The sequence below is a fragment of the Benincasa hispida genome, chromosome 6 (genome assembly GCF_009727055.1).
Source record: "Benincasa hispida cultivar B227 chromosome 6, ASM972705v1, whole genome shotgun sequence".
Classification (NCBI taxonomy): Eukaryota; Viridiplantae; Streptophyta; class Magnoliopsida; order Cucurbitales; family Cucurbitaceae; genus Benincasa; species Benincasa hispida.
In genome coordinates, this window is record NC_052354.1 from 31,771,894 (window position 1) to 31,799,273 (window position 27,380).

The 27,380-nt window shown below is 33.3% G+C and overlaps 1 protein-coding gene and 1 long non-coding RNA gene across 2 annotated transcripts; both read left to right on the plus strand.

Moving 5' to 3' along the window:
- The first annotated feature begins 9,106 nt into the window (after window positions 1–9,106).
- Window positions 9,107–12,991, plus strand: LOC120079461 (probable U3 small nucleolar RNA-associated protein 11). Its single transcript, XM_039033656.1, has 10 exons — window positions 9,107–9,292; window positions 9,670–9,796; window positions 9,881–9,971; window positions 10,102–10,193; window positions 10,283–10,376; window positions 10,474–10,553; window positions 10,926–11,006; window positions 12,071–12,170; window positions 12,269–12,364; window positions 12,655–12,991. The coding sequence occupies exons 2-9, from the start codon at window positions 9,741–9,743 to the stop codon at window positions 12,359–12,361; spliced, it is 687 nt and encodes a 228-aa protein (XP_038889584.1). The 5' UTR covers window positions 9,107–9,292; window positions 9,670–9,740; the 3' UTR covers window positions 12,362–12,364; window positions 12,655–12,991.
- A 418-nt stretch (window positions 12,992–13,409) lies between these two features.
- On the plus strand, window positions 13,410–15,516 carry LOC120079596. The gene is made up of 3 exons (XR_005482283.1): window positions 13,410–13,611; window positions 15,112–15,182; window positions 15,266–15,516. It is a non-coding gene; the product is annotated as an uncharacterized LOC120079596 (long non-coding RNA).
- The last annotated feature ends 11,864 nt before the right edge of the window (window positions 15,517–27,380 follow it).

A 27,380-nucleotide genomic window follows, 5' to 3' on the forward strand; every position in this document is an offset into this window, starting at 1 on the left:
TTCATAGCTGACAGTTAACGGATGATGAATAATTTAATTAAAGGAGTTTAATTAATTTCACGTACGGTTGGAACTTCAAGCTACAAGTCCATGAGGTCCCCTCGGTAGCTCAATGAGAATAAATGAGAATCAGTTTTTGGATTAATTTGAATTGTTCAAATTAATTGAGGGAATTAATTATATATGATATAATTAATTTAATTTTAATTATATATGATATAATTACTATATATTATTTGGATACATTATAATATAAAGTATACTTGAGAGGAAATAAATATTGAATATGATTCAAATATTAATTGTATGAATTGGATTCATATAATTAAATTTAATATAAATAGATTTATAGTAAAAGTCATGGTAGGAGAGAATGAAACCATAGGTTTATATTGTATTTGATATAATATAGAAACTATAGGTTATATGTTATATTTGATATAACATATAGTTTAATAATTATTATATGATAGGTAGTTATCATATATATATATATGATAACTATAATTATTAATGCTTTATTAAATAAATAATAAATTTAATTTAATTTATTAATTTATTTTAGAAAAACTAATTTATGGGATGGAGTTGTTGAAGGACTCTTATACAAGAGTACCTATGAGTGGAAGCGGAATTAACCCAACATTTACATTCACACATTCAGATATGCATTAAACTACTACATTACCAGTATGCTTAACTATAAACAAACAAGAACGAGTAAACAATCCAGTTGAAGACTCTCTTCACAGCAATCTCGCTCTCTCCACGAACGGACTCCTTATGAGTACAATTAAGCTTTCATTCAGCAAAACCCAATCGTCTATCACGACACGGCTTCACACGAACAGCAGAAAGATAGGGACCATACCACCACTTGGAGACCTTAGTATTCTCGGAGTGAAATCAAAGAGTGGCTCTGTTCGGATTTGGTAGAAAGTAGGAGAAAAACAGTCATATGATGATTCAAGCAAGTGGGAGAAAAGGGCCACGTAATGTAAATACGATTAAATGCTTGATCGTTTAGGCGAGGTACACGATCGTGTAGGAAAAGCTAAGCGATCGTCTATACGATCGTTTAGTAAAGCTCGAGCGCTAAGCGATTGTTTAGGAAAAGGTAAGCAATCGTCTAGTAGATGCGTGCGCATGTAAGCGATCGTTTAGTAAAAGTGAGTTGTTATCGTATAGGCTCTCAATTCACTAAGCGATGGGCAAAACACTTCGTTGAGCAGAATAAGCACATCCTTTGAAAAATGAAAACAATTTTTATTTTATTATTCAATTACGAAAACTGAATGGAACTCCCCACTAACGCACGGTTACGAAGAAAACGGTGGCCAATTATCCCATAATTGCCAAATTAATAAATAATAAATATAATCATATTATAATCATTAACCTATAGTTTAATATCATATATTAACCATAGTGTTTTCTCCTTCGTTAGATATAAATCATATTTATATCCAATTTCCTCCAAATTAATGTATCTCATACATAGAGACAATTATATCATATATAATTAACTAGTTCAATCATATCATATATAATCGAATTCCCTCTTATCAATTTGAATATTTCAAACTGACCCAAAAACTGATTCTCAATTTGTATCCAAGCTACAAATGGGACCTTATGGATCTATGGCTCGAAGCTCCAACCGTACGTGAATAGCTGACTAAACGCTTTAGCCACGAGATCCACCCTCCATTAACTGTCAGACATTCTACTAAAGATCGACAGCTGAACTCTTCTTATCACAGAAATATTTCTGTGTCCATCGGATATAACCAATCATTAGAACGATAACCCTTCACAGATGCTCGTAAGTACAGTTGGGTCAATTGACCGTTCTGCCCCTGTAGTTACATATTACTCCTTAAGTACCACTGATCCTTCTAATGAACAATATAACATACTCCTACTATGTGTGAACACCTCTCAGGCCAAGAGAAGGTGTGTGGCGCCACATCGTTCAAGCCCTGAGATAAACCCTTAAGGGAGCAATCTATCTACTTACCCCTACTTTGGGGAATGAGTGAATTTCATCTTGTGTAGCTGAGTTCCCAGCTCCCAAATCAGATGAATTCCCAAAGTGGTAGGTTTGAGTCAGCGACCTGGCCACTCACACCCATGCAAATTAAAGAACCGCCCTCAATGGCAGGAGTTCCCAACTCACTCAGGATTGAGGTCATGTTACCTATGGTCATCCTAGTGAAGTGAAGTCTCTGTCATGAACGGCGTTATATAACAAGACGGTAACACTTCGTGGTCAGGTTCTATATAAACTCTTTTGTATAGGACACCCCCGTCGCATGTCCCCACATGAATGATCAGGATCAGACCGTATGTAGTAAGTCACAACACTTGTAACTTGTTCCACAAAACGGGTCGTATGCGTAGCGTTGCTAGAATAAGGTTTTTCTCCCATATCCATATACTACAGACCATTTTGGTTATCACTTAAGACATGATCCACTTGTATAAAGTTTATTTGAGAGGAAATAAATATTTGAATATGACTGAAATATTAATTATGTAAATTTGATTCATATAATTAAATTTAATATAAACGAGATTTATATTAAATTCCATTGTTAAGAGAATAGAAACTATAGGTTATATTTTGTTTAATACAATATAAAATCTATAGGTTATATGTTATATTTGATATAACATATAGTTATATATATATATATATATATATATACACATACATATATGATAAGGTAGTTACCATATAAATATATATTAAATTGATTTATGAAAAATAAAATAATTTATTTTGTTTTATTTTAAAAATTATTTTGGGAGGGAGTCGTAACTTTCTTTTCCTCTTTTCTCTCTAAAACGTGTTAGTGAGGGTAGAAAAGAAGTTATTCTTCTTCTTCCCTGTGGTGATTTTTTCACAAGTGACAAAGAGTGAGATACATAGAAAAGTTTTGTGAGAAAATTGGAATTTCATCTCTTCCTCTCAACATTCTCAAAATCCCTCTTTTCGTAAATAGTTTGAGCTTACAAAACTCCTAGATTCTTATCCAGAGAATACAGAAGAATCTTTCGTGGTGGTGTCCTTGTAAAAGGTTAGAGGGTTCAAGGCTGTTCGTGACAAGATTCAGAGAAGGAATTTCGTGAAGAAGTGTTCTTCAAGGGTAAGGTTTCTTAAACCCTTTTACTTTTCTGTAATATGTTTTTTAAAGCATGTTATAATTTTCTTTTAAATGCATAATTTGTATGTTTTTGCTGTAAAATTTATGTTATGTAAATTTTGGTATTGGTCCAATCCCATGGTTCCGCTCAAGGACCTTCACTGGTTCCTTCACTACTGCCTTTCGTCGTTTCTCAATGCTGGTTGGAGGGCCGCGACACTGCTTCCAATGGTATTTTGGTAAATATTTTGACTTTCTTCAATTATGTTGATTTCTTGGTTTTTTTGCTCCTTTTTAGTCCAAATTTATTGTAATGAATCCAAAATGCTCCTAGGACTATTTTACCTATAAAATTAATATTTAAAGTAAACAAATAACATAAAATCGAGGTATTTAACATTAAGAACATAGCTTTTTTCAAGACCTATCAGTGAATTATAAATTTTATGTGATTGAGTGAGAGAGGTTTACAACACCCTACTCGTTGTCTTTCATCATGTCCTAAAAACAATATTATTCAATCTGCACGGACAGCAAGCAAACTACAGAGATTGTATCAGTCTCATTCCCATATATTTGCAACACCAAACTACTCGAATCTAGTAGAACTCTCGGATACTTGCTCGTAACTCAACTCAAGATCAAAAGAAATAATAGAAAAAGAGAGAACTATTCAAATTAGGAGTTAACTCCAAATGAAGAAATAAATTGTCATTTAAGGTCTAACGACTTAGTAACTCTTCAAAATCAAAAAAACAAAATCAAATAAATACAAAATTGAAACATTTTTCACAAACTCAATTGAATTGTTATTTCACCAAAAATCAAACATAACTCATTCAAATTGATATATATGTTAAATTTGTACATAAAACATCATCTAACTTGATGTTTCAATCCAATTTGAATGTTTCACAAATAAATTTAATCTAACTATTAAATGCATCCAATTTTTCTCTACTTCCCCACCATTATAAGTATCCAACCATGGATATATGTTGAATTATTGTGAAGAATTCATGGTGAATGAGTGAGTTTACGCTTGAGAAGTTTGAGTACGTACTAATGAGGATGAAATTTGAACGTAAAACCATCAATGGTGCCTTTTTATATAGTATACATAGATATAAATAACAATGGTTAGACTCAAAATCAAATTAAATAAAATGAGATGCAATGGTTTGAGGTATTAGGTCAAATTCATAGCCAAACATCTTTAAAGTTGAGAGAACACTATCTAAGAACAATGTTCTATTTCAAAATATAATTTCAAAACCTTTCTATTCCAATTTTAAAATGACTATTTATATCGACTTTTAAATAATTACTTAAACCTAGAATACTAATTAATCTAATTAACAACTAAACTAATATTATCTAAATTATATAAATAATCCTAACTATAATCTTCCTACCATCATTTCACCCAACTCTAAAAAAATGGAACTCGTCCTCGAGTATAGCTAAGTCACTATCACATTTTTCAACAGAATCCAAATTTCGTGGTGACAAAAAATACCCTATAATATATACACATTTTAAATCGGAGTTTTCACAGGTGGAAAAAATGTCAAACTATTTACAGAAATTAAAAAATATGTATACATTGATAAACACTGATAGATTTTTATCAACCTCTATCAATGATAGACTTGTATCAGTTTCTATCACTTATAGTATCAATGATAGATTTCTATAATTTTCTATCATAGATAGATACTGATATACTTTTATCAACCTCTAGTAGTGATAGATTTCTATCAATTTCTACCACCGATAGAAACTAATTTCTATAAGCGTCTATCAGTGAGACTTGTATTAATTTGATCACTGATAGATGCTGATAGACTTCTATCAACGTCTATTTCACAACTATCTAAAAGCAACATAATTTTCAATAACAATTCTAATTACTATTTTAGAACTTTTTTTTAAAAAAAAACTATCACATGGATTAGGAATCATGTAACTAAGCATAGACATAAAATTGAACAATGTTCACTTTATATTAAAGGCAAAAGCAAGGAAATCGAAAAGAAATTTAATTTTGATTTTAAAAAGAAATTTGAAATTAAAAAAAATTAGAAAGGAAATTTCATAGCAACTTCCATATCAGCAAATGACAACAATGGTTCCACATAAGAACATAAACCCATTTAGAGTTGGCAAAAAATCCCGACGGGGTGGGGATTCCTTGGTTTGACCGGAGATGGGGTCAAACCCGAGGATTTATTCGGGGCCCCGTCTGGGGACGGGGCGGAGATGGGGACAGTATTCGGCCGCCCGACCCCGACCCCAACCCTGACCCCCGATTAATCTCTGACCCTGAATTTATATATATATTTTTATCCCCTCCCCAATCCCCTCTCGCTCTCTGCAATCTGCAACAAAACATCCCTCCCCTCTCGCTCTTGCTTATCCCTCCCCTCTGTTGAAGTTTGCCACGAGTGGGGCCTCGCAGGGACCCCGTTTCCCCGACAGGGAATCCCCGCCCCCGTCTTCGCCTTCAAATGACGTAGACGGAGTCGAGGATGGGGGACAATTTCTCCTACGGGGCCGGGAACGGGGGACGCCCCCCGTCGGGTCCGGCTCCGTTGCCAACCCTGAACCCATTATTTTGTTAATGAATTAAAAAAAACTGTAAACATCTTCAATTACCCAAAAAAATGGGATCCAAAATCTCGCTGGAAGATTATAATTTTCCTCTGCTTCTTAAACCCCAACTATTCTCCCACAAAATTCTCTCCATTCCAATTCTGATTCTGATTCCCAACAAACTTCCAGCGACAATCGAATTAGAACTCGACGTGAAGGCGATTGGGTTACAAAGTCGATGGTGGAAAATTGGATCTTTGATTCCAAAGAAGAGGAAGTTAGTGAAGATAATGATGTATCACTCTATAAAGGATTTGGTTAAATTTTACTATATTTTGTAAATAATTTGACCCATTTTTCAATATTTAAAAAGCCCCTTTTAAACCATGCAACAAAAGCTAAAATATATATATATATATATATATATTTAATGGATGAGAGAGATGTAAGTTATAGTCAACAAAACCTTACAATTAGAAGAAAAATTTTTTTTAAAAAAAAATTATTAAAGATCTAGTTAAGTGGTCGATGCTCCATTGACTTAATCTTTCGGGATCAAAGAGGTTTAAAAAGGACCAACTTGATCTTTCAGGATCAAATAGGTTTACATTTTCTATCGATGACATGCTTAAAGTGAACATAAATCTAGGAGGGAGGTTGATAAATGTCATAAAGTACATGTTTTTACCTTTCATTTTGCTATTTTTTTTATAAGTAAAAGAATCGCTAAGCATGTCATTTTTACCCTGTAACGTCCCAAATCAAGAAAAATGAATCAACACATATCCATAATTAGTTTCAAATAAGTTTAGGGTGCTTTAAGTCATTTTTATGTTAATTTAAAGATTATTTTGGTGTTTTTGCATAAAAGTGGTATGATGCGACTGCATTGTGCCGTAGACTAAGTTAGTGCCAGTTTTGCAGTTCTTCAACCTTTGTTGGTTTTGTGATCTTCAGGCATTTTTTAGCTCCTATTTCGACTAGGGTTGTTATGGGCAAGGATTTCAACCTTCACCCAACAACTTTAGCCTGTAAATTACCGAGGCACCATCAATCATTGATCATTTTCACACATTTGAAAAAACTCCGAAAATCAGTGAAAAAAAACTTCAAGAAAGAAAGTTTTTCTAAAGAAAGTATAATTCTTTGGGTCATTCACACTCGTGCGGATGTGTGTAGAGTGAGGATTCATCTTGAAAAATGTCGAATTCATCTTAGAGAGTCCCCTTAATTTGTTACTTTGATTCACAACGTTATTTACTGTTTTTCAAACTTCTATCTTTTTAGTTTTTTTTTTGTTTTCTCTTCTTTAATCTAATCATTCTTTGAGTTGCTACATTATAATCCGTGGAATAATTCAATAAAGTTCATTCATTCTTGTTTATTGATGGGTTGATTTTTCTAAGGGAATTAGTTAGGTTAATATCCTAAGGTTAATAGGGCTTAAGCAAATGTAATCATATCACATTTATCTTGCTAAGTTGGTCATGATTTAGATTAACATTCAAATATAAAATAAATTACAATATCATCTTGCATGCTAATATTTTCTAGATATTAAAAATTACAAAAGCACGTTTAAAAAAAATATTCAAAGTGAGTTTGGTGTTCAATTCAAGGTTTGAAATATTGATGTCGATGGAAATATCGAGATCTCAATTTTTTGGATGTATTGATGAAAATTTCAAAAAGCTTTATGGAAATCAATGAAGATCGATGGAAATTATTATAATTAGTTAATGAAATTTTCCTTGTGACCTAATTAGACTATATATGACCATTTTTAATCATCATTTCTAAAAAGTAAGACAATATTTAGAAGTATAGTGTAAATATTTGTGTAAATGTCATTGTGAGAGCAGAAATTAAAAAAAAAAACTTACAAAATGATATCAAATATTGACAATTAATTACAAAATTAAAGCATATTAAATGTTTGCATATAAAATAACTATAAATTATTTATTATAAAACCTACATGTCTAATACCAAAAAGATGCCTTGGAGCATCTAATCCATAAGCTTGATAATTATTTATTAGAAACTACAGTATTGCTCTTAGATCATCCTATATTGAAAATGTTGAAGATAGTTACTTAAATGAACATGGCAGGACTCATAAGGCCAACATGTAGACCTTATTGGTGGATACATCTCATTAGTGGATGATCTTCCTCCTTCAGATGGATAATAATTATTTAGTGCAAAGTTAGACTGGAAATTGTTATGTTCAAGTCTTGAAAGACCATCATAATCTGAGTAAGAATAATTACCTTAACCATTGTTTTGTTGTGTACTACTATTGCTTATGACCATAGTTTTATAAGTCTTTTTCTTGGAAATGAAAATTTTAGATGGTAAAAGAAGCAATACTCAAATCAATTCAATTTTGAGGTGAAATGATGTGAAAATTTGATGAAAAAGGGTTTGAATGAAATTAAAAATAAATATATGTTTTTTTTTTCTTTCAATTTTGGTTTCTTAGACATGAAAGCTTTGGATGGTAAAAAAATAAAACTTATACCAATCCAATGTTTGAGGTGAAATGATGTGAAAATTCAATGGAAAAAAGTTTGAATGAAGTTAAAAATAAATATATGTTATTATTGTTTTTCAATTTTGGTTTCTTCAAATGAAAGTTTTTCATGGTAAAAAATAAAATTTACATAAATTCAATTTTGAGGCGAAATGATGAAAAATTCAATGGAAAAAGATTTGAATGAAATTAAAAATAAATATATGTTATTTTTATCAATTTTAGTTTCTTAGAAATGAAAGCTTTAGATGGTAAAAAAATAAAACTTACATCAATCCAAATTTGAGGTAAAATGATGTGAAAATTGAATGAAAAATGTTTGAATGAAGTTAAAGATAAATATATGTTATTATTTTTCTCAATTTTGGTTTCTTGAACATGAAAGTTTTGGATGGTAAAAAATAAAACTTACATCAATTCAATTTTAGGTGAAATGATGTGAAAATTTAATGGAAAAAAGTTTGAATAAAGTTAAAAATAAATATATATTATTATTTTTCTCAATTTTAGTTTTTTGGAAAGGAAAGCTTTTTATGGTAAAAAAAACAAAACTTATATAAATTCAATTTTGAAGCAAAATTATAGATGGATTTGTGAAATTATACTACTCATATAATCCAGACAAAGTACCTTTTAATTGAGCATAATTGCTTTAAAAAAAATCTGGAGTAAAAATCGAAATTACTCTCATTTTGAAATTTCGATCTAGTCGAAATGGACCGAAATTTTAAACTATTGTTCAATCTCATATACCTGGCATTGTTGTAATAAAGAAAAATATTTTGTTTAAATAATACAAATTAGAAAACTCCCTCTTTATCAAATTAAAAATAAATAAATAAAAGAAAAAACCTAAACCCTTTCACCTTCCTCTCGCTCTTACGTGCTCCACCTCCACCTCCTCCTCCTCCTCGTTCCTCTCTTCACGCCGGCTCCTCCTCCCTTTCCGGAGTATAGTGCTGCCGCCGCCGTCTTGTTCCGCTGTGTTCCTCCACCTTCTGCCGCTTCTTACGTAATTTTTGCTTTTATTGGTTATCATTCTCAAAGAAGTAGAAAATACATGCACATGTGCAAAAACCCTAAAATTTTTTTGTTCATTGTCGAATAGCATTGCTCTGAAGTGAAAATTACCTGTTAAAAGCAGAAATCCAATCCCGCTTTCAACGTCCGCTAACTTTCCAACTGTAAAATTTGTTAGTCTTAATTCTCATATTTTAGAATTTCTTGATTGTGATGTGGATTTCTCTGGTTTCGGGATTGGGTATTTGAATTGTTATTTAAAAGGGCGTCGCTTAATAGAAACTTTGAATTTCATCTACGATTTCTGGAATTTGGGTTGACTGCCTTCTTAATACTGATTTATGCGATTGCTTTATATTTTGGGTGTAGGGAAATTAAGACGTAGAGATCATTATTTGTTTGTACTTGCACATCGATTTCTTTCTCTCTTATTGATTGCAATGTCGTCCCTAAGGAATGCGGTTCCTAGACGGCCTTACAAGGAGCGAGCTCAGCCGTAAGTGATTAGGCTTTTTCATGTTTTTTTTTAAAATTCCAATGTCTGACCTTTTATTGGTGATGGACTCCTGTGATTCATTAGGCAATCTCGGAAAAAATTTGGGCTTCTTGAGAAACACAAAGATTATATCGAGCGTGCTAAGGCTTTTCATAAGAAGGAAGATACTTTACGGGTAAAGTTTGAAATGCTCATACTTCTTTTATTTTTTAATGTCAAGTGAAGGCAAGTTTCTGGTGTTTATTGCATTCTATCGACATGTCCTTAATTTGGTTGTGCTGTATTTTTTGTTGTTTGATTTTCAGAAACTTAAAGAGAAAGCAGCCTTCAAGAATCCAGATGAATTTTACTTTAAGATGATTAGGACGAGAACAGTTGATGGAGTCCATAAACAAGAGTAATCATCTTAGATGATTTCTAGGATCAGATGATTTTCAGCTTTTCTCTCTGTTTTCTTATGTTTCTTAATCTTTATATGTTTTGTAGGAGTCATGTTAATAAGTATACTGCAGAAAAACTAATGCTGATGAAGACCCAAGATGCAGGGTATATACTTCAGAAAATGCAGAGTGAGAAAAGGGTGGGTTCTTTCATTTCCTTTATTGACAGGATTCCTTTGAAGAACTTGTTGATTTATTACTTTATCTAATATATCAAACTTGCACTCCTCTGTACAGAAAATTGAAAAACTGACAGCAACGTTGCATTCTCTTGATAATCAGCCATCAAATAAGCATTTTTACTTTGCCGAAGACAGGTTTGAGCACACTTTGAAACTTTTTCCACTTTTCCAAATGAAAATGCATCAAATAATTCGTGGTCTGGAAACAAATGAGTGCAATAATGTAATGGCCACTTATAGTTACTATACTTTGGGTTTCAAATAAGAGCGTCAAGAATGCATAAATATAAGATAAATATATACTAAAGGACTTTTTTACACTAAAGATAAATATATACCAAATAACATTTGATACTGTTGCCTTATGTCATCTTGTCACAAAATTGCATTCAACCTATGTATTTTGCTTAAATTTTTTGGTGAACCTGACTCATTTTCTCTCTGCATATTCTAATGCAGTGAAGTTATTTATGTTAATTATAATAAATCATTGTCAATTAATTGCAGGGAGGAAGCCAATGAAATTTTATCTCGTTCTTCTAAACGATTGGTGGCATCTTCTGAGGCAGTTCCTGATAGTATTAAAAGGTAACATTATTACCTAGGATAAAGACTGCTGCATGTGAATCTTCTTATTTAAAAGCAGGGTACTTTTACGTGATCCTTGCGAGTTCACATAAATCCCCTCTTTAATCATAGTTCACTACATGAATTTCAGGGAGAGCCCTGACGGGAACAAACTGATTTAGCCAACAAATAAACTTTTTCCCACTCCTTCACCTCCATCGAATATTTTCCACTCTTTAGTGACATCCCCTGTAAATTGCAAGTGAAAAAATTGAGTCCATATGTGGACATCAAAAATTGTGTTCCATCCACTGCAGTTATGCTGAATATACATACATATACTGAAAAAGGAAAGGTGTGACTTTTAATAATATGTGAGGTAGTTGCATTTACATTTGATTTTTTCTTTAGTAATTGGACATTTGGGATGGAACCATTTGCAATATCATGTGGATACATTCAAATTGTAATAGTGTGTCTGTAGATTTTATCACGCATGGTGTTGGTGTAGGCAAAAATTCTTGACATTGGGTTTTTACAATGATTGTCTGAGGATATTACTCGGAACTTCGTTTTGGATGCTCGTATATATAAGCCTGGGAATATTACCTAGAACTGGAGTGTTGAAAATATTACCTACAAAAATGTTTTTTTCACTTCCAAAGTATCCTGTTATGAGTGCTTTACCTTTACAGGAATATATTTAGTTATGGAGTTTGAATACACGCTTTATTCTTCATTGAGGGTAAACATTGTGCATGTTGAAGCATAGATCTTATTTCGCTCCTTTCCTCCGATAAATCTTGTTCCTTTCTACCCGAAGTATTTTAAACAGAGCTTCAGACAGGATTGAATAAAAAATTTTGGGCTAAACTTGATCTTCTAAAATCGACTATAAGTTCTTTATCTGATTATTTCCTGATGGTAAGGATTAAGAGGTTCAATTTCTCACTTAGCAAGTGAATCAAAGTTTACTCAGCAGAGGAACTTTCATTTCTGCTGCTCATTTCCAATGCTCAAGAATGTTGCCTGATTTGTGTGTGGTTTTCTTCTTTTGGTTAGTGATGCTCTTTTTCTGCACGCAGGAAAACCATTGCTTCTTACAAAGAATTGGAGGCAAGGAGGAGTAGAGTCAGTGAATTAGAGAAACTTTATATGGATATGACACTGCAACAAGAATTAAGGGTACTTTCTAATGCGATTTTAGCCATTCAAGTTTGGTGGACGGGTAGATTGTGTTAAAATGAATATTGAGTCTGATATGGGATACATGCTTACAACAGAAAAAGGGTCGCAAACGTAAACTCCGAGAAGATGAACTTGCCAATCCGACTTCAAAACCTGTATATAAATGGCGGGCAGAACGAAAGCGCTAAAAGGTTTAACACTTTTGCTTTCTCTATATAACGTTATTATTGTTATTTCTTTTGCTTTGTTAGATTTTTTGCATCATTTGAACATTGTGCATCAGTCTAGTGATTGTTTTTTCCTATTTGGGTTGTGTACTTTGACTACAACTCTCAAGAATTGAAGAACTTAAAAAACTCCAGAACCATAAAAAATGTGATTATTTTAAATTTCATAGTACAGAATAGACCACTTTAAATTTTTCGGATTGCCCTTGTTTTCTTATGGTGGTTGATTATAGAATTTGCCTATTTGTTTTCAGTCCCTTGCCCAAGCATATTTTGCAAGAAGATGTCCTTGCAATTCCAAGGAAACTGGATGAAGCATTGTTTACCATAGAGAAATCATCCCTTGAAAAGTAGGCTGAAATCACACAGGGACCTCATTCTGGTTCCTAGTTTCGATTTGCAAATTTTGTTTTCACAGCTAAGTTTAACCATGCTGTGTTTCTTCTGAGATGAAGAATGTAATCAATTTGTTGTTACTGTTATTTACTGAGGAATGTAATCAATTTGTTGTTACTGTTATTTACTGAGGAATAGTCTTTTTTGTTTTGTTTTTTTTTTCTATGTGAGGTGAGAAAATCAAACTTCTAACTTCGAGTTGATGGTACAAAATTTATTTTTAGTAGGAACTGTGCTCATGTTGCTACTGAGGAATATAGTTTGCTTCAAGTTAAACTGTATTCTATCACAAAAAAAAAAAAATGGTTAAAGGATCTGTATTGTAGATAACAGATGCCTTGGAAGCCTCATTTTCATTCTTGTTTTTTATTTTTGAAAACTAGGTTTGTAGATAACAGATGCCTTGGAAGCCTCATTTTCATTTGGACTCTAGGTTTTAAGATAATACATTTTTGGTTTCTAAGTTTTGAGTCTGATTTTAATTCAGCCTCTAAATTTTAAAATGTAACAATTTTACCTTCGAGACTTGAGTTTTGTTTTAATTTGGGTTCTAGATTTTAATATTTATATTTTTAAGTTCAAATTTTTATAAAGGGGGTGTTTGATAGCTCAAGAGAGTTGCTCGTTTAAAAGAAAATGGTGGGTTTAATAACTCACTATTTTACTTCCAAAATACCAATCCTAATAATGTTTATTTTTCCTTCTCTCCTAACTTTACTTTGACGTTTCTCTCTCCTTCACATTTCTTCCATTCTTTAACTCTTCTTGCTCGACTTTCTCTTGCATGAAATTTTTGCTTGAGATCTACTTTTTTGGTGAGTCCTTTGTTTAGATCTAATTTTGTATGAAGTTTTTTTCCCTTCATTTTCAGATCTATTGTTTTTCATATTTTTCGATCATTTCTACGTACTTTCCTTTGAAGTTTTTGTTTGGACTTACTTTTTTGGAATTTTTTTCGTGGGTTTTGGAATTGTAGAACTGTAGATTTGTAGGGTTTTGTGTGGTTTTTTTGTGTGGTTTTGGATCTACTTTTATCTACATGTTAGATTTTTGGTTTTCTTTTTGTTGGATTTTTTTGGGATTCGATTCTATGATTATGTGTTCAATTTTTTTTCTTGGATTTTTTGGGGGTTTGATTTTATGATTCAGTGCTCAATTTTTTTCTTGAAGGTCTTTCAGTTTTCTTGGATTTTTTTGTAGTTCAATTTTCTGATTCTGTGTTTAATTTTTATCTTAGATTACTTTAATTTTGCCTTTTTTTTTTAGGTCTCCTCTCGCCACTTCAATAATGCATGTCCCTTGTTTTCTTTGCTCTTCCTCAAATTTGGTGTGCAATGAAATTCTGTAAGGGCCAATGATTATTGGAACTTAGTGGGGGGAGTTCAATCATCCTTACAAAAAATTTGTCTTCTATCATTTTCTTTTAGAGGCCAATGATGATTATTTGGTTCATGCTTTTCCATTTTCTTTTATCTTAATTCATCCTCGGTTGTTTTGTGCTTTGATTTGTATTATTAAAATATATATATATATATATATATATATATATATATATATATATATATATATATATATATATAAAAAGCATTAGTTTTCTGTTTGAATTCTTTGGTGATCTATTTTTGTTTTTATTTATATTGTCTTCGGTTAATTTCATGTTTTCGTGTTTTCTTGACAATATATTGGACTTCATGTATAATTTATTTATTGGAGTTGGAATTCCCTGTTTTTGTTTTGTTTTTTCTTTAAGAAATTGGAATTGGAATTTGTTTGTTTTGATTTTTCTTCGTGGTGTTTTTTTTTTTTTTTTTTTTTTTGTTTGTCATTAGATTTCTTCATATGAAAGAAGAAATTTATATCCCTGAAGCCTCTATCTTTTTTTTTTTTTTTTTTGCAATTTCGTGTGACAGTACATTTTAATTAATGCAATTATGTTTAATGAAGTCACTAGGGTTGGTGCACTTAAGTCCACCCAACTCCGCAACCACCCACCCACCATAATCTCTTCTATTATTACATGTGTTGCTCACCACTTCTATTTTGAGAAAATCTCCACCACCTTGATTTATTTGGATTGTTGATGAGTCCTTTTGCCCATCAGCGGTTCTATTTTTTTCCATCACTTCTGATTTCAATCTTTTAGAATGAATTACATGTCTTTATCTGTTTTTGTTTCTTTCCCCCTCTACAATTTTTTTACATCCATACAAGGGTGGTCATTGATCAAACTATTGTGGTGAAAAATGTGTCATTTCCTTTTCATTCTTTTATAATGAAGTTGATCTTTCATTAATGTGCTTTGTTTACTTTTTTAGATTATATCTTTGTCGTTCCTCAATCCATTCTTGGTGTTTTGGTTTTTAGTCACTTAAAACCTAATCAAAATGTAAGTTGTACATTGTTTAATACTTATTTCATTTGCATTTACCTTCATCCAAACCTAAATATATATTGTTTTGTTTCTTGTAGGGCCCAAAATAATTACACATTTCCACAATCCATTCACAATTAGTTTGAGATTCATTAATTTTACGTTTGGAGTAAATTTTCTTGTCATCCAATCTTTATCAATAAATTTTCATGAAGTATTTGTAATAAATCGCAATTGTGCATTATTGCTATTTACATTTCTTTTTTTTTTTTTTTTTGCACATGTACTTGGACATTTGTTGAGGACATTATAGGAATGAAATAAATTTACATATTTTGACTTCTATTAATTTTTGGACCTTCAAATGCTCATAACCGTGGAATAGAATATATTATGTTGAATTCATTAAAAAAAACGGGTACTTTAATTTTTGAAGGGTAATCAAATTGTACAATTTTTCAACATTTCATTGAGATGTAAATAAATTTTTTGTTGTATTTAAATGAAAAATTCAATTTATGGTATCCAAGTTTAAAAAGAGTTTTTATGGTATTTAATCGGAAAAATTTGCGCAAGATTATGGTATTTAATCGGAAGAAATCAGTTTTTTGTTAAATAAATTGTACTTTAATTTTGTTTTGTTTTTTTTTTTTTTGTTTTTTTTTTTCTGGAAAGTGGGTGTTAAACAAATCAATTTTTGGTAAGCAAACAAATTGTTAAGAAAAAAACAATCAGTTTATGGTATCCAAGTTTAAATAGGAAAAATATTTGGTAAAAACTTCCATAAATATTTGGTAAACAAATTTTTTAAGAAAAAAATGTTTATGGTAAAGATTTTCTTTTTCTTTTTTCTTTTTTCTTTTTTCTTTTTTCTTTTTTTTTAAAGGAAGAGTATAATTTAGAATGAATGTAGTTGGTAAATAAAATTAGAAAAGAAATAGTTGGTGAATAGATTTTACAAGAGTATAGTTGTTAAAGTTGTAAGAAAACATGGTTTGAGATTAAATTTTTACATAGTACGTAAAACATAGTTGTTAACATATGTTAGCTAAATTTGATCCATTTTTAGGTCTAAGATAATGAAATATTTGTCAACATATTAACTGTAAAGATAAGCCTAACGAATCGTTACTCATCAAGACTTGTTTATGAGAGCCCCTAACCCATAACTATTGGAAGTTGGAACCTCTAAATCCTAACCCGAAAAAATCTTGGTATTGACTACCCCTATTTTGAATATAGGTAGATGAAAAAACCCAAATTCTATGTGGTATTCATTGATCATAACACAATGATCTACCTATCCTGGCATGAATGTCATAGACAAGTCAGTGAGTACAAGTGGGCATTACACAAGTCGTATGAAACATTTGATGAAGTAAAGCATGCGTATAGGTCTTATAGTACAATGCGCGATGGACCAATTATGGTTGTCCCTAATGGACCAATTAATAACCAGTGCGTAGGACAATGTAGTACAACTCTTACAACTGTGATTCACTTCATTTTTAGGATGGTCGTAATGTATACTTGGCTCGAGATAGCAGGACATGAGTGATGTACTCAGTTGTCAAGACTTGTCATCTTGTAACTAAACCTAAGTTCATTAATTTTAAGTACAATTCATCCTTTTAGGATCTACATACTTCTCCCTTACCTTAGTAAGATGGAGATTGTTTAGGAGTTGTTTACAATCATAACAAGTATTACAGAGTCTAAAAAACAATTGTTCATGAGATTGGCGATGTTAACATTGTTTCAAATTATCATGATTAAAAAATTTCAACAGAATTGACTGGGTACATTGGACGACACGTACGTCAAAGTGAATATCAATATTGTAGATTGGCTACGATATAGGACAAGGAATGGGAAATCGCCACAAATGTTCTTACGGTCTGTGACCAGAATGGAGAGTTCATCTTTGTTATGCCAGGATGGAAAGGCTCAGCCGCTGACTCTAGGGTCCTGAGGGATGTAGTTACACGAACGCACGAACTGAGAGTTACAAAGGGAATAAAAGTCAATCATGTACGTAATCAAGCTTAAGTAATTGCATTAATAGACATGTACTACAATCCCAAACTTGTACAAGATATTATTACCTGTGTGATGCTGGCTACCCCAATGCGGAAGGATTTTTGGCTCTATATAGAGGGGAACACTACCATCTCTCAGATTAGCGTGGCACAGGCAACACACTGACAACACCGAGATAATTTTTCCAACATGAAGCATTCTTTGGAAAGAAATGTTATCGAACAAGCATTCGGACTGTCGAAGGGGCCATGGGCAATTCTTAAGGGCAAATCCTTCTACCCGTTTTCGTATAAATTAAACAATATATACCACATCTATTTTCGTATAAATTCTAATATTGCTTCTATGTACCAATGTCGAGTCATCCCAACGCGAAAGGTTTGTGAAAAATTCATTCCCTCATTATGATGAACCACCAGGCAGTCCTGTGAGCCCCTGGTGGTGATGGCATCAAATTTGTTCCGGGAAATGGCGGACAAGATTTAGCTAGGATCACAAGAATACCCTATCCTAGATAATGAAAAAAACCCAATTGCCTAAGGATGCAATGGAAAAAGATCAAGTAGATATGTCCACGGGAGAGCAGGTGTACCAGATATCTTCATAGGTAGAGCAAATGTATCAACGGAACCATCCAGAGGGAATAAAAGGAAACGACCAACATTTGCGAATGAAATGATCGAAAACATGCAATCAATCACTGATATGCAGTCAGCTCACATGGGCAGACTCGTTGCATGGCAAACAGAGAAATACGAGCTGGAATTTGGACATTGAAAGGAGGTAGTTCAAGCCATATTTGGTATTGAAGGGTTGACTGAGGATGATAGACGCGACCTAATTGATATAATTGGCATGGACAAACAAAAGACAAACTTCTTTCTCATTGTACCAGAAGAGGCACGGAAACTGTATTGCATCCGCCTACTTGCTCGGATCCATTAGATTGTTTTTTTTAATTGGCCACATGTTTGATTGTTTGATATTATTTTTGTGATGTTCAAAAGAATGTATCTTTACTATACAGTACTATTCTCGATATCATTATGAAATGAAGGGTAAATATTCTATGCACGATTTCAGTTTGACATAGACGATGCATATTATCTAAACATAAACTGTGAAGTTATCGAGTTATTCAACGTTTATGTGTACAACATATTAATTTTTTTTATAATAATATAAGTTAGCAGGATTTAATATACATACATACATACATACATACATACATACATATATGTAAACAAATTCATAAGTAATTAAGGGTTAAAACATTATTGCCAGATAGAATGAAGAATTTCATTTTATTGCAATATGACATATATTTTGGTGGTATGTTTTACAGATTGAAAAGAATTAGAGTTATTATTATTATTTTTTAGTAAAGAATACGTTGAAAAGAATATGATATGTTTTACAAATTGAAAAATAAATAGAGTTTTTAAGATTCTTGTCATAAAAGAGTTAAGAAAATAGGTGTATAATTGAAAATTAATTGACAATAGAAAACCAAAAAAGTAAAAAAAAAAAAAAAAAAAGTGTTGGGATTGGTGTCCGAATTCTCCCAGAGTCTCGTTGTTTTGTAAAGATACACATTGTTCAATGAATAAAATAAGTGTTATTTAATTCTGGTATTTACTCATATCCAATAAACAAACCTCTTTGGTTATCTTATGTGAACTTAAGCATATATATGTGGTATACAAGTAGTTCATGCCTTAAGTGATAACCTAAATAGATTTATCGTATAAGGATTAAAGTGGGATACCTGATCCTGGTGACACTACGGATACGATCCGCTTTGTAGAGGTTTGCAAGTGTTGTAAATTACTACAGATAGTAGATCCTAACCATTCGTGTGGAGACGTGGGTGGGGGTGTCCTATATAAAGAGTTTGTATAAGACCTAGACCACGAGATGACTAGACTCTGTATATAACACCGTTGATACTAGAGACTTGCATCTCACCTAAACGACCATAGGTGACACGACCTCAATCCTGAGTGTTTTGGGAACTCCTGCCTTTGAGGGCGGTCCTTTGATTAGTATGAGTGAGAGTGGCCATATTGCCAATTCAACATGCCTACCTTTTTGGGGACTTGTCTGATCTGGGAGCTGGGAACTCAATCCACAAGATGAAATTCACTTCTTTCCCTAAATAGGGATAAGTAGAGAGATTGCTCCTTAAGGGCTGATTCTGGGGCTTGAACATAGTGGCCACAACTTCTTTTTGGAAGAGAAGACTCAGTCATAGTAGAACTATGACTTATGTTCATTAGAGGGATCAGTGATACTTAATGAGATAGATGTAACTACAGGGGCATAACGGTTATTGACGCAGCTGTACTTACGAGCGATCTATAAAGGGTTGTCACACTGATGATTGGTTAAGATGGACACATAATATATATATAGTAAGGAGAGTTTAGCTGTCGGTCTTTAGTAGAGTGCCTGGCAGTTAACAGATGGTAGATCCCGTGACTAAAAAGTTTAGTTAGTTATTCACGTACCGTTGGAGCTTCAGAGCTACAGATCCATGAGGTCCCCTTGGTAGCTTGGATTCTATTGAGGATCAGTTCTTGGTGTTGATTTGAAATGTTCAAATTGACAAGAGGTATTTTGATTATATATGATATAATCGGTATGATGTATCAGATACATCTAGTGGAGGATTGATGTAAATGAGATTTACATTAAGTACCGTGGAATAGAAAAAGAACTATGGTTTATATGTTTCATGAGATGAAATATTTAAAACTATAGGTTATAAATATAGTATGATAAGTTGGTTATTATTTATATTTATAATAATATTAATTATTGGATAATTAATTCTTTTTCTTTTAAATAACCAAAGTAGTGGGTGGTTATTGGATCATGGTAACCGTGAGTTTAAAAGGAAATTTGTTTCTATTTTGAAAAAAAAAGGTTTTATAAAATATTTGAAAAAGTTTTGAGTTTTCTCTCAGCGTATAGAAACTCACCGAGGTCGTCAACTAAATGCAGATTTACTAAATGACAGTTGGACGAGCTAAACGATCGTGCAGGTGCATGCTAAACGATAGTACAGTGTTTACTAAACGATTGCATAGCTTTGCTAGACGATCGTTGGCCCAAGGTAATGATCGTGTAGATTTTGTAGGCGACATACCGAGCTAAAAGATCACATAGTTTTTGCTGACAATCGCATAGCTTTATCTAAATGATTGGGCATCAACCTATACGATAGGTCTTAGCCATCTCCCACTTGCCCAGTCGTGTACGCGATCGTTGTTTCCTTCATTCGTCTGCCTCATACCAAGTCCGAACAGAGCCCACCCTCTGGATTCTCATGCTGAGAATACCAAGGTCGCCTTGTTGGTGGTGTCAGACTCAACTCGACACCGTCGAGGTTTTCTGGGAGCCGTTCGTGGTGCTGTGGAGGTCGTTCGCTGTTGCGGAGGAGTTCGTTGAGAACGGAGCGCGAAGTGTTTGTGTTGTGTTCATGCAGTGTTGCGGTCGTGTAGATCGAGCGCTCGTAGTTGCTGTTGTTCGATCAGAGTCGCGCATCGGAGCGTGGAAACGCATTCTCATATGTGCGTAGAGTTTGATCTATGTTTATTGAGTTTATTCATGCTGTAATTTCTGCATTGTAATTGTATAACCGTTTGTTTTCAAGTCAACTGTAAATATATTGTTGATTCATGATTGTAATTTACAATAGTCTTGTTTCGCTGCTCATGGAAATCTCGTTTCCGATTTCCTTCAAAAAGAACCAATTTCTTTTACATAAATTACACCAGATACCCCAACTTAACTGTGCAACCCAAACACAGACTTTCGTACCCAACTCAGTACCCCAAACACAAACAATAATTACCAACTAAACTCAACTTACACCCCCAAACATAGACAATTTAACTCTTTAGGTAATTTAACTCTCGAGATAATAATTACCAACTCAACTCAACTCAACTCTCTACTTTTGTCACGTGCCAAACGTCCCCTAAATACTTATTTTTCAATCTTTAACATTAATGTTTATTAATCAATTAAAAACAATTATGCAATTAAAATTAATTTTAATAATGATGGAAAAGTAATGAAATTTAATTAATTATACATGTTCTAGCTCTCTCACTTTCTCACTCAATCTCCATGGACCTCATTCTCAAGTCGGAAAAATAACTTAAAGATCTCCATTTCAATGACTAAAAGCTTCTCAATTCACGATTCATGGTACTCAAATTTTGATTATAAAAAATAACAGCCAAAATTTTCTACATTTTACAAATAACATCATTTTGGTCAATTTTTTTGGAATCACCAAAATTCTATCTCGGTTGGGATCGATATAGAGACCAAAACAAAAATTTTAAATGCGACACGTCAAGACGAGAATAAGATAAAGTCTTCAATAGAAGTTGTTGAGATTTTGTCATTTGCATTTCTTAGGTGAAATTTGGAATTCTTTTAATAGAGATTTTAGGAGTTTGAGATTTTCTTGGCCAAAAGGTAAATGTGAGAAATTTTTTCGAGTTTAGATTTTTTTTTTCTAAATTTGAAAGATGGAAGTTGATCGACCAAATGTATAAGGGGGTAAAAATAAGAATAGATGAGGTCTCAGCATAAACATGCACTATCGATGAAATAATAAACTTGGACTATTACAAGTGTCGAATCCCATAATACTATATTAATTTTTGAATTGATTAAGACTATGGATCAATGAAACCAAGGTAACTAATGAAAATTTTATATTGTGATAAGTGAGGGAAAGGCTTAAACACAGTAAACAATGATGATCGAATAGAGGCAAACAATGTTTCAACCTTTCGGATGCTATGCCTTAAATAATCTGGCTGCATCATGCCAGTGCAATTAGGGATTACTTCCAAACATCTCTACCATTACTCAACCCGAAATTGTGGGGGCATCAATCAATGCAAATAACTTTGAACTAAAACCAAGATTGATTTAAATGGATAAGGAGATTGCTTTTAGAGGACGTTCCACTAAAGATCCTCATAAGAAGCTTAGATCGTTTCTTGAAATTTGTGGAACAATTAAGATTAATGGAGTTACGAATGATGCAATTAGACTAAGATTGTTTTCTTTTTCTTTGCATGATAGAGCTAAGGATTGGCTAGAGACCATTCCATCGGAAAGCATTACCACTTAGGAGGAGTAAACTCAAACATTCTTGAATAAATGCTTTCCTCCCATCAAGTCTTCTAAATTGTGGTATAAAATTGTTTCTTTTCCTCAACAACCGGATGAACTATTATTTGAAAGTTGGGACAAAAAACTTGGTGGGTGGGAAATGGAGGTAAATAAATATGCGTTTATCGTGCTTCTCCATGCGTCGCTAGTCATGCGTCAGATATGCAATATGCGTCTAAGAATGCAATGACCATACGTTCCTGCCACAAGTTTTCTTGCATTCTCGCCAGGTATAACGAGATCGCAAGTTTCTCGGGTGATCCGAGGTCGAACTCAGGGACTGGTAGCTAAATGTTATGAAGTAAAGTGTTTGTGGCGAAGAATAAAAGAATATTGAAGGTTATGGGCTATGTGCTACTCCTACTCCTAACTAACAGATTAAGTAGTGGAAGTATGACTGTGAGAGATAGAGACACGACAACTATTAACGCGTAATAAAATGCATGGGAAAATAGATAAAATGGTGAGGATGACTTCACCGCAACACTAAGCTTGATCGCAAGGGTAACCCCAACCAGCGCAAGCTATACGATTATGCTATACACACTTGCCGAAGACACATGTGATGTATATGCGATAGTGTCGAGAGGCCTTATTTCTAAGTCTCTATTCCTGCTCATGTGCTCTCACACATAAACCAGATGACCGCATACCACCATATCCTACTTCTGGACGCATGCGATGTGACTGCATACTTTCATATCCTATCTGTAGGGTGCATACGTTGTGAAATAGCAAACAAAGCTTATCTCTAAGCCTCTATTCTTGCTTATACGATCTGATCTGACTCTCTCAAGCCTAGATTTGGTTTTTAGACTACTCTCTCAAGTATGCCTAAATGATGAATGATGCGCTCATAAGACAAGGTAATCACATAAACATGGTTGACATAAGATTATTCCTATCTCTAGGAACACTGCTTACTTTGCTTAATGCGTTCAACTATTTACCCTCCCAGGCAGTTGGTCGCTACTGATTTTACTCATAGACAAGAATTGCATTCGCTTATAGACAAGCGTTGCTACAGCTTTACACTAAGCAAATAGGATTTTCTCACAACACTCGTGCAACGCACACCTCTCGGTGGTTTGCTACATGCTTCATATGTCTATGTTGCATGATTAAGTATGTGATACCCTAGCAGTCTTACTTAGTTGTGCAATGACAGTAAAGAATGATAAGAAAATGAAGATGGAATCGAAGGAAGATATAGAAATGCATTGATCACAAAATGTATTAATCTCTTAAGCCACAATGTAATACAATACAAAGATATAAGAGATATGGAGGGCCAGATGGAAGCAATGTCTTGCTTCCATGAGATGTGTGTCAAGGCTGCCGGTGGGACCATGGACGGACGGTGGAGTAGTCTCTCTCGAGATCTAACTCCGATGGAGCTCTGGTCGTCACTCGAAATGGTTGAAGGGATGAAAACTCTCAAGACTATCTTCTCACGCTTTAGTATTGATCACAAGGATCTGCCTGAAGGCAGAAGCTCGGATGCCTTTAGGCAGGGAAACTTGGATGATCTGAAGTTGGGCTCTAAGGCTTCTGTTTATAGAGTTTGATCGTCGACAACATTAATGGTTCTTCTCTGAAATCCTGCAGCTAACGACGTGATGGACCTGCTCTGAATCTTTGCTGCAAGCAACGTGGTAGGTGAAATGTCAACATCATCTTTTGATACTTCTGAGGTATGCGTTCATGCTCGGTTTCTGAAGTATCAACGCATTCCACCACCCTTGCGTTCATCCCTCAATTATGGTTATCATTCTGTAGCCGCAATGCGATGGACACATACGGTTAATGGCCGCAACATCCATGCGTCGAACGTATGCATTCGCCTATGCGATGGAGAGATTCCTCGCATGCGATTGATTCCCGCATAATAATGCATAATAGTGGGTTAGCCGAGATTCTTAATGTCGATCGACGCAAGCTCATTTTCTCATGAATTCTTCGTATAATCGCCGCATATTTTACTTAACAACCCTCATAATTATAAATAAAAGGCTTATAATGACGTACATTTCTACCTGTCATCAAAGGTACAAAGATCTCCTTAGAAAGTACCCACAACATAGATACCCTAGTTGATTGCAAATACAATTCTTCTATGATAGGTTGAATGACAACACCAAAGCAATTCTACATGCTACTGCTAAATGATATCTTTTCTTTAAAACTGCTAATAAAGCCTATACTATCCTAGAGGACATGGCCAATACAAGCTATAATTGGTTAAGTGAGAGGGCCTTTACCAACAAAGTAGCAAGAATTTATGAGGCTGATGAGGTAAGTGCTACTAAAGCTCAATTGACCACAGTTACTAATACTTTTAATAAACTAACTATAGTTGGTGAAGAACAAAATTCACTATCCATAGCCTCCCTAGTAGCTAAAGCAACTAAAACTCAACAACTTTGGGATTCACAAGATAATGAGACAACTAATTATGTGGATGAAAGACAATATAGAGGCCAACAACAAGTTCCCACACACCATCACCCAAGTTTGAGAAATCATGAAAATTTTTCTTACGCAAATAACATGAGTGTTTCAGAAGAAACCATCATTGGAGGAATTGATAATGGACCTTATCAAGTTAACCAAGGAGAAAACATCTACATTAGAGAGTTCAACCCATTCCATCTTGGGCACCATATAAAGCCATGACAAATCCATTCAAAACTTGGAGAAGCAAATGAGTCAAGTGGCCTCTAATGTGCACAACATGTAAAAAGGTAAGTTTTCAAGTTGCCCTGAGAAACATCCTAGAGAAGAATGCAAGGCAATAACTCTTAGGAGTGGAAAAGAATTGAACAAGCTTATTGTGGATGAGGGGTAACCAACTTAAGAGGAGATAGAATCCACCATTGACCATGAGTCTAAAAAGGAGAAACTTGCAAAAAAATTTGAGTAAAACAGGGAGTACTGCTGGCTCTTTATCTTTTGTCCTTAATACTCTTCCACATCCTCAAATATTTCAGAAGAAGAAGGTAGACGCATAATTTTCTAGATTTCTTAAATTTTTAAAAAGTCGCTGATTAACATACCTTTTGCTGAGGCCCTAGAAAAAAAAATGCCAAAGTATATTAAATTCATGAAAGATGTACTGTCTTGGTAGAATAAGAGATAGTAGCCTTGAAAGAAGAATGTAGTGCGGTGATACAAAAGAAATTCCCCCCAAAATTAAAATATCTAAAGAGTTTTTCTATTCCTTATCAATTAGGTAATATTATAATTACTAGAGTTTTATATGATCTTGGAGCTTCAACTAATTTAATGTCTCTGTCTATTTTTAGGAAGCTCGACAATGGAGACATGAAACCAACAACAATATCCTTGCAATTAGTCGAACGATCTTATGTTCATTCTTATGGCATTATAGAGGATGTGTTGGTTAAGGTAGACAAGTTCATATTTCTAGCAAACTTTGTGGTGCTTGACATGGAAGAAGATGTCGGCATACCTATAATCTTTTGGGAGACCATTTTTGGCTATCGTTAGGGCTCTCATTTATGTGCAAGATGGTAAGCTAACCTTTAGCCTCAATGATAAAGAGGTAAATTTTGATTTATACAAGGTCCTTAAGCACATAGATATTGAGGTAAGTCATGAGCTCATGAGACAAGTAAGTTGATTAACACTTTACCTTCCACTAATGAATGTTCTTTAAATGTGGATTCTTCTTCTAAGGTGATTGATAAAATTGATGGGGTGGATAGTGAGTGCGATGGTAAATTAAGAATTGAGAAATTAAAAGAGCATCATGTTAAGAATCATGCCTCTATTTTTGTTAACACTCCTAATGTTTGCATGCCTTTAAAATCTTGTTCGAAGATGGAGTATGAAAAATTAATGGAGAAGCATGTACAAGAAGATGTAATTAGTCCTATGAGAGCTCCTAAATATGACATTGAATTTTATTGATTATGTTCATAGAGGAGTTGTTGAGTCGAATGATAAGAAAAAGATGCACGATGTATTACTGGCAAGGATAATTTTGATGATTGTTTTTTTGAATGACAGCGTGGGTGAAAAATTCTGATTCTAGGATATTCAAGGAATGACATGGCAAAACTACCTTGGGATCCTAGATGATTGATGAGTCTCGTCTAGCTAAAGACGTTAATCCAAGCGCTTCTTGAGAGGAAACCCAAATTTTTAATTGTTTTCTTTATATTTTCTGTCTTTAATTTAGTTCTTTATTTTTTAAAAAAAATAATGGAGTCACTCATTAGCTTTATATTTTTTAGGATTTTTTTGTCCAACACAAAAAGTACTCATTTTACTAGCCTGTTCACTCCTAGGCTTGTATTTCTATCTTTTTTTCATACATTGAGGACAATGAATATTTTTAAATTTAGTGTGAGAGGTCATTCATACTTTTGTGTATTTTCTTTTCCTGTTATGCATGCTAATTTGGTTTTATTGATGATATGCATGTTCGTTTTTTTTTTGAAAATTTGGAGAAATTTTAAAATTTTAATTGAAATTTAAGAAAATGATGGGAGTTCTTTGTTGTGTGCTTTTAATGTTGATTGACAATGATGAAACTTGAATATGCATGTTGGATAACTTATAGTGGAAATAGGATAGCAATATTTTGAATTATAATATATTTATGTCCCTTTTCGAGTCTCCCATATCATGAGTACAAAGTCACTTTGATTTAGAAACTTTAACTAAAAGAAGGATTAAGTTAAGGGTCGAAAGGTCCCACCAATTAGAGCTTTGATATGCATGATGGTTTGTAATGTTAGACTAAGAAGAAAGAAAAGAATGATGTTTTTACCTTTGAAAAGAAAAAAAGAAAGAGTGTATATTCATTATCAAATGCTTCAAAAGAAGCATTTTTTATAATATAAATAAACTTGTAATGTGTATGCATGGATGAGGGTAAAAAGAGTTGCCTTTGCTGTAATCAATTAGGATACCTGAGTATTGACTATGTATGGTTTCCTACAG

Coding starts and splice junctions, on each gene's coding strand:
- LOC120079461 (XM_039033656.1), top strand. CDS start 9,741: ATGTCGTCCCTAAGGAATGCGGTTCCTAGACGGCCTTACAAGGAGCGA. Junction 10,554..10,925: donor TTTTACTTTGCCGAAGACAG/GTTTGAGCACAC, acceptor AATTAATTGCAG/GGAGGAAGCCAATGAAATTT. Junction 12,171..12,268: donor CACTGCAACAAGAATTAAGG/GTACTTTCTAAT, acceptor TGCTTACAACAG/AAAAAGGGTCGCAAACGTAA.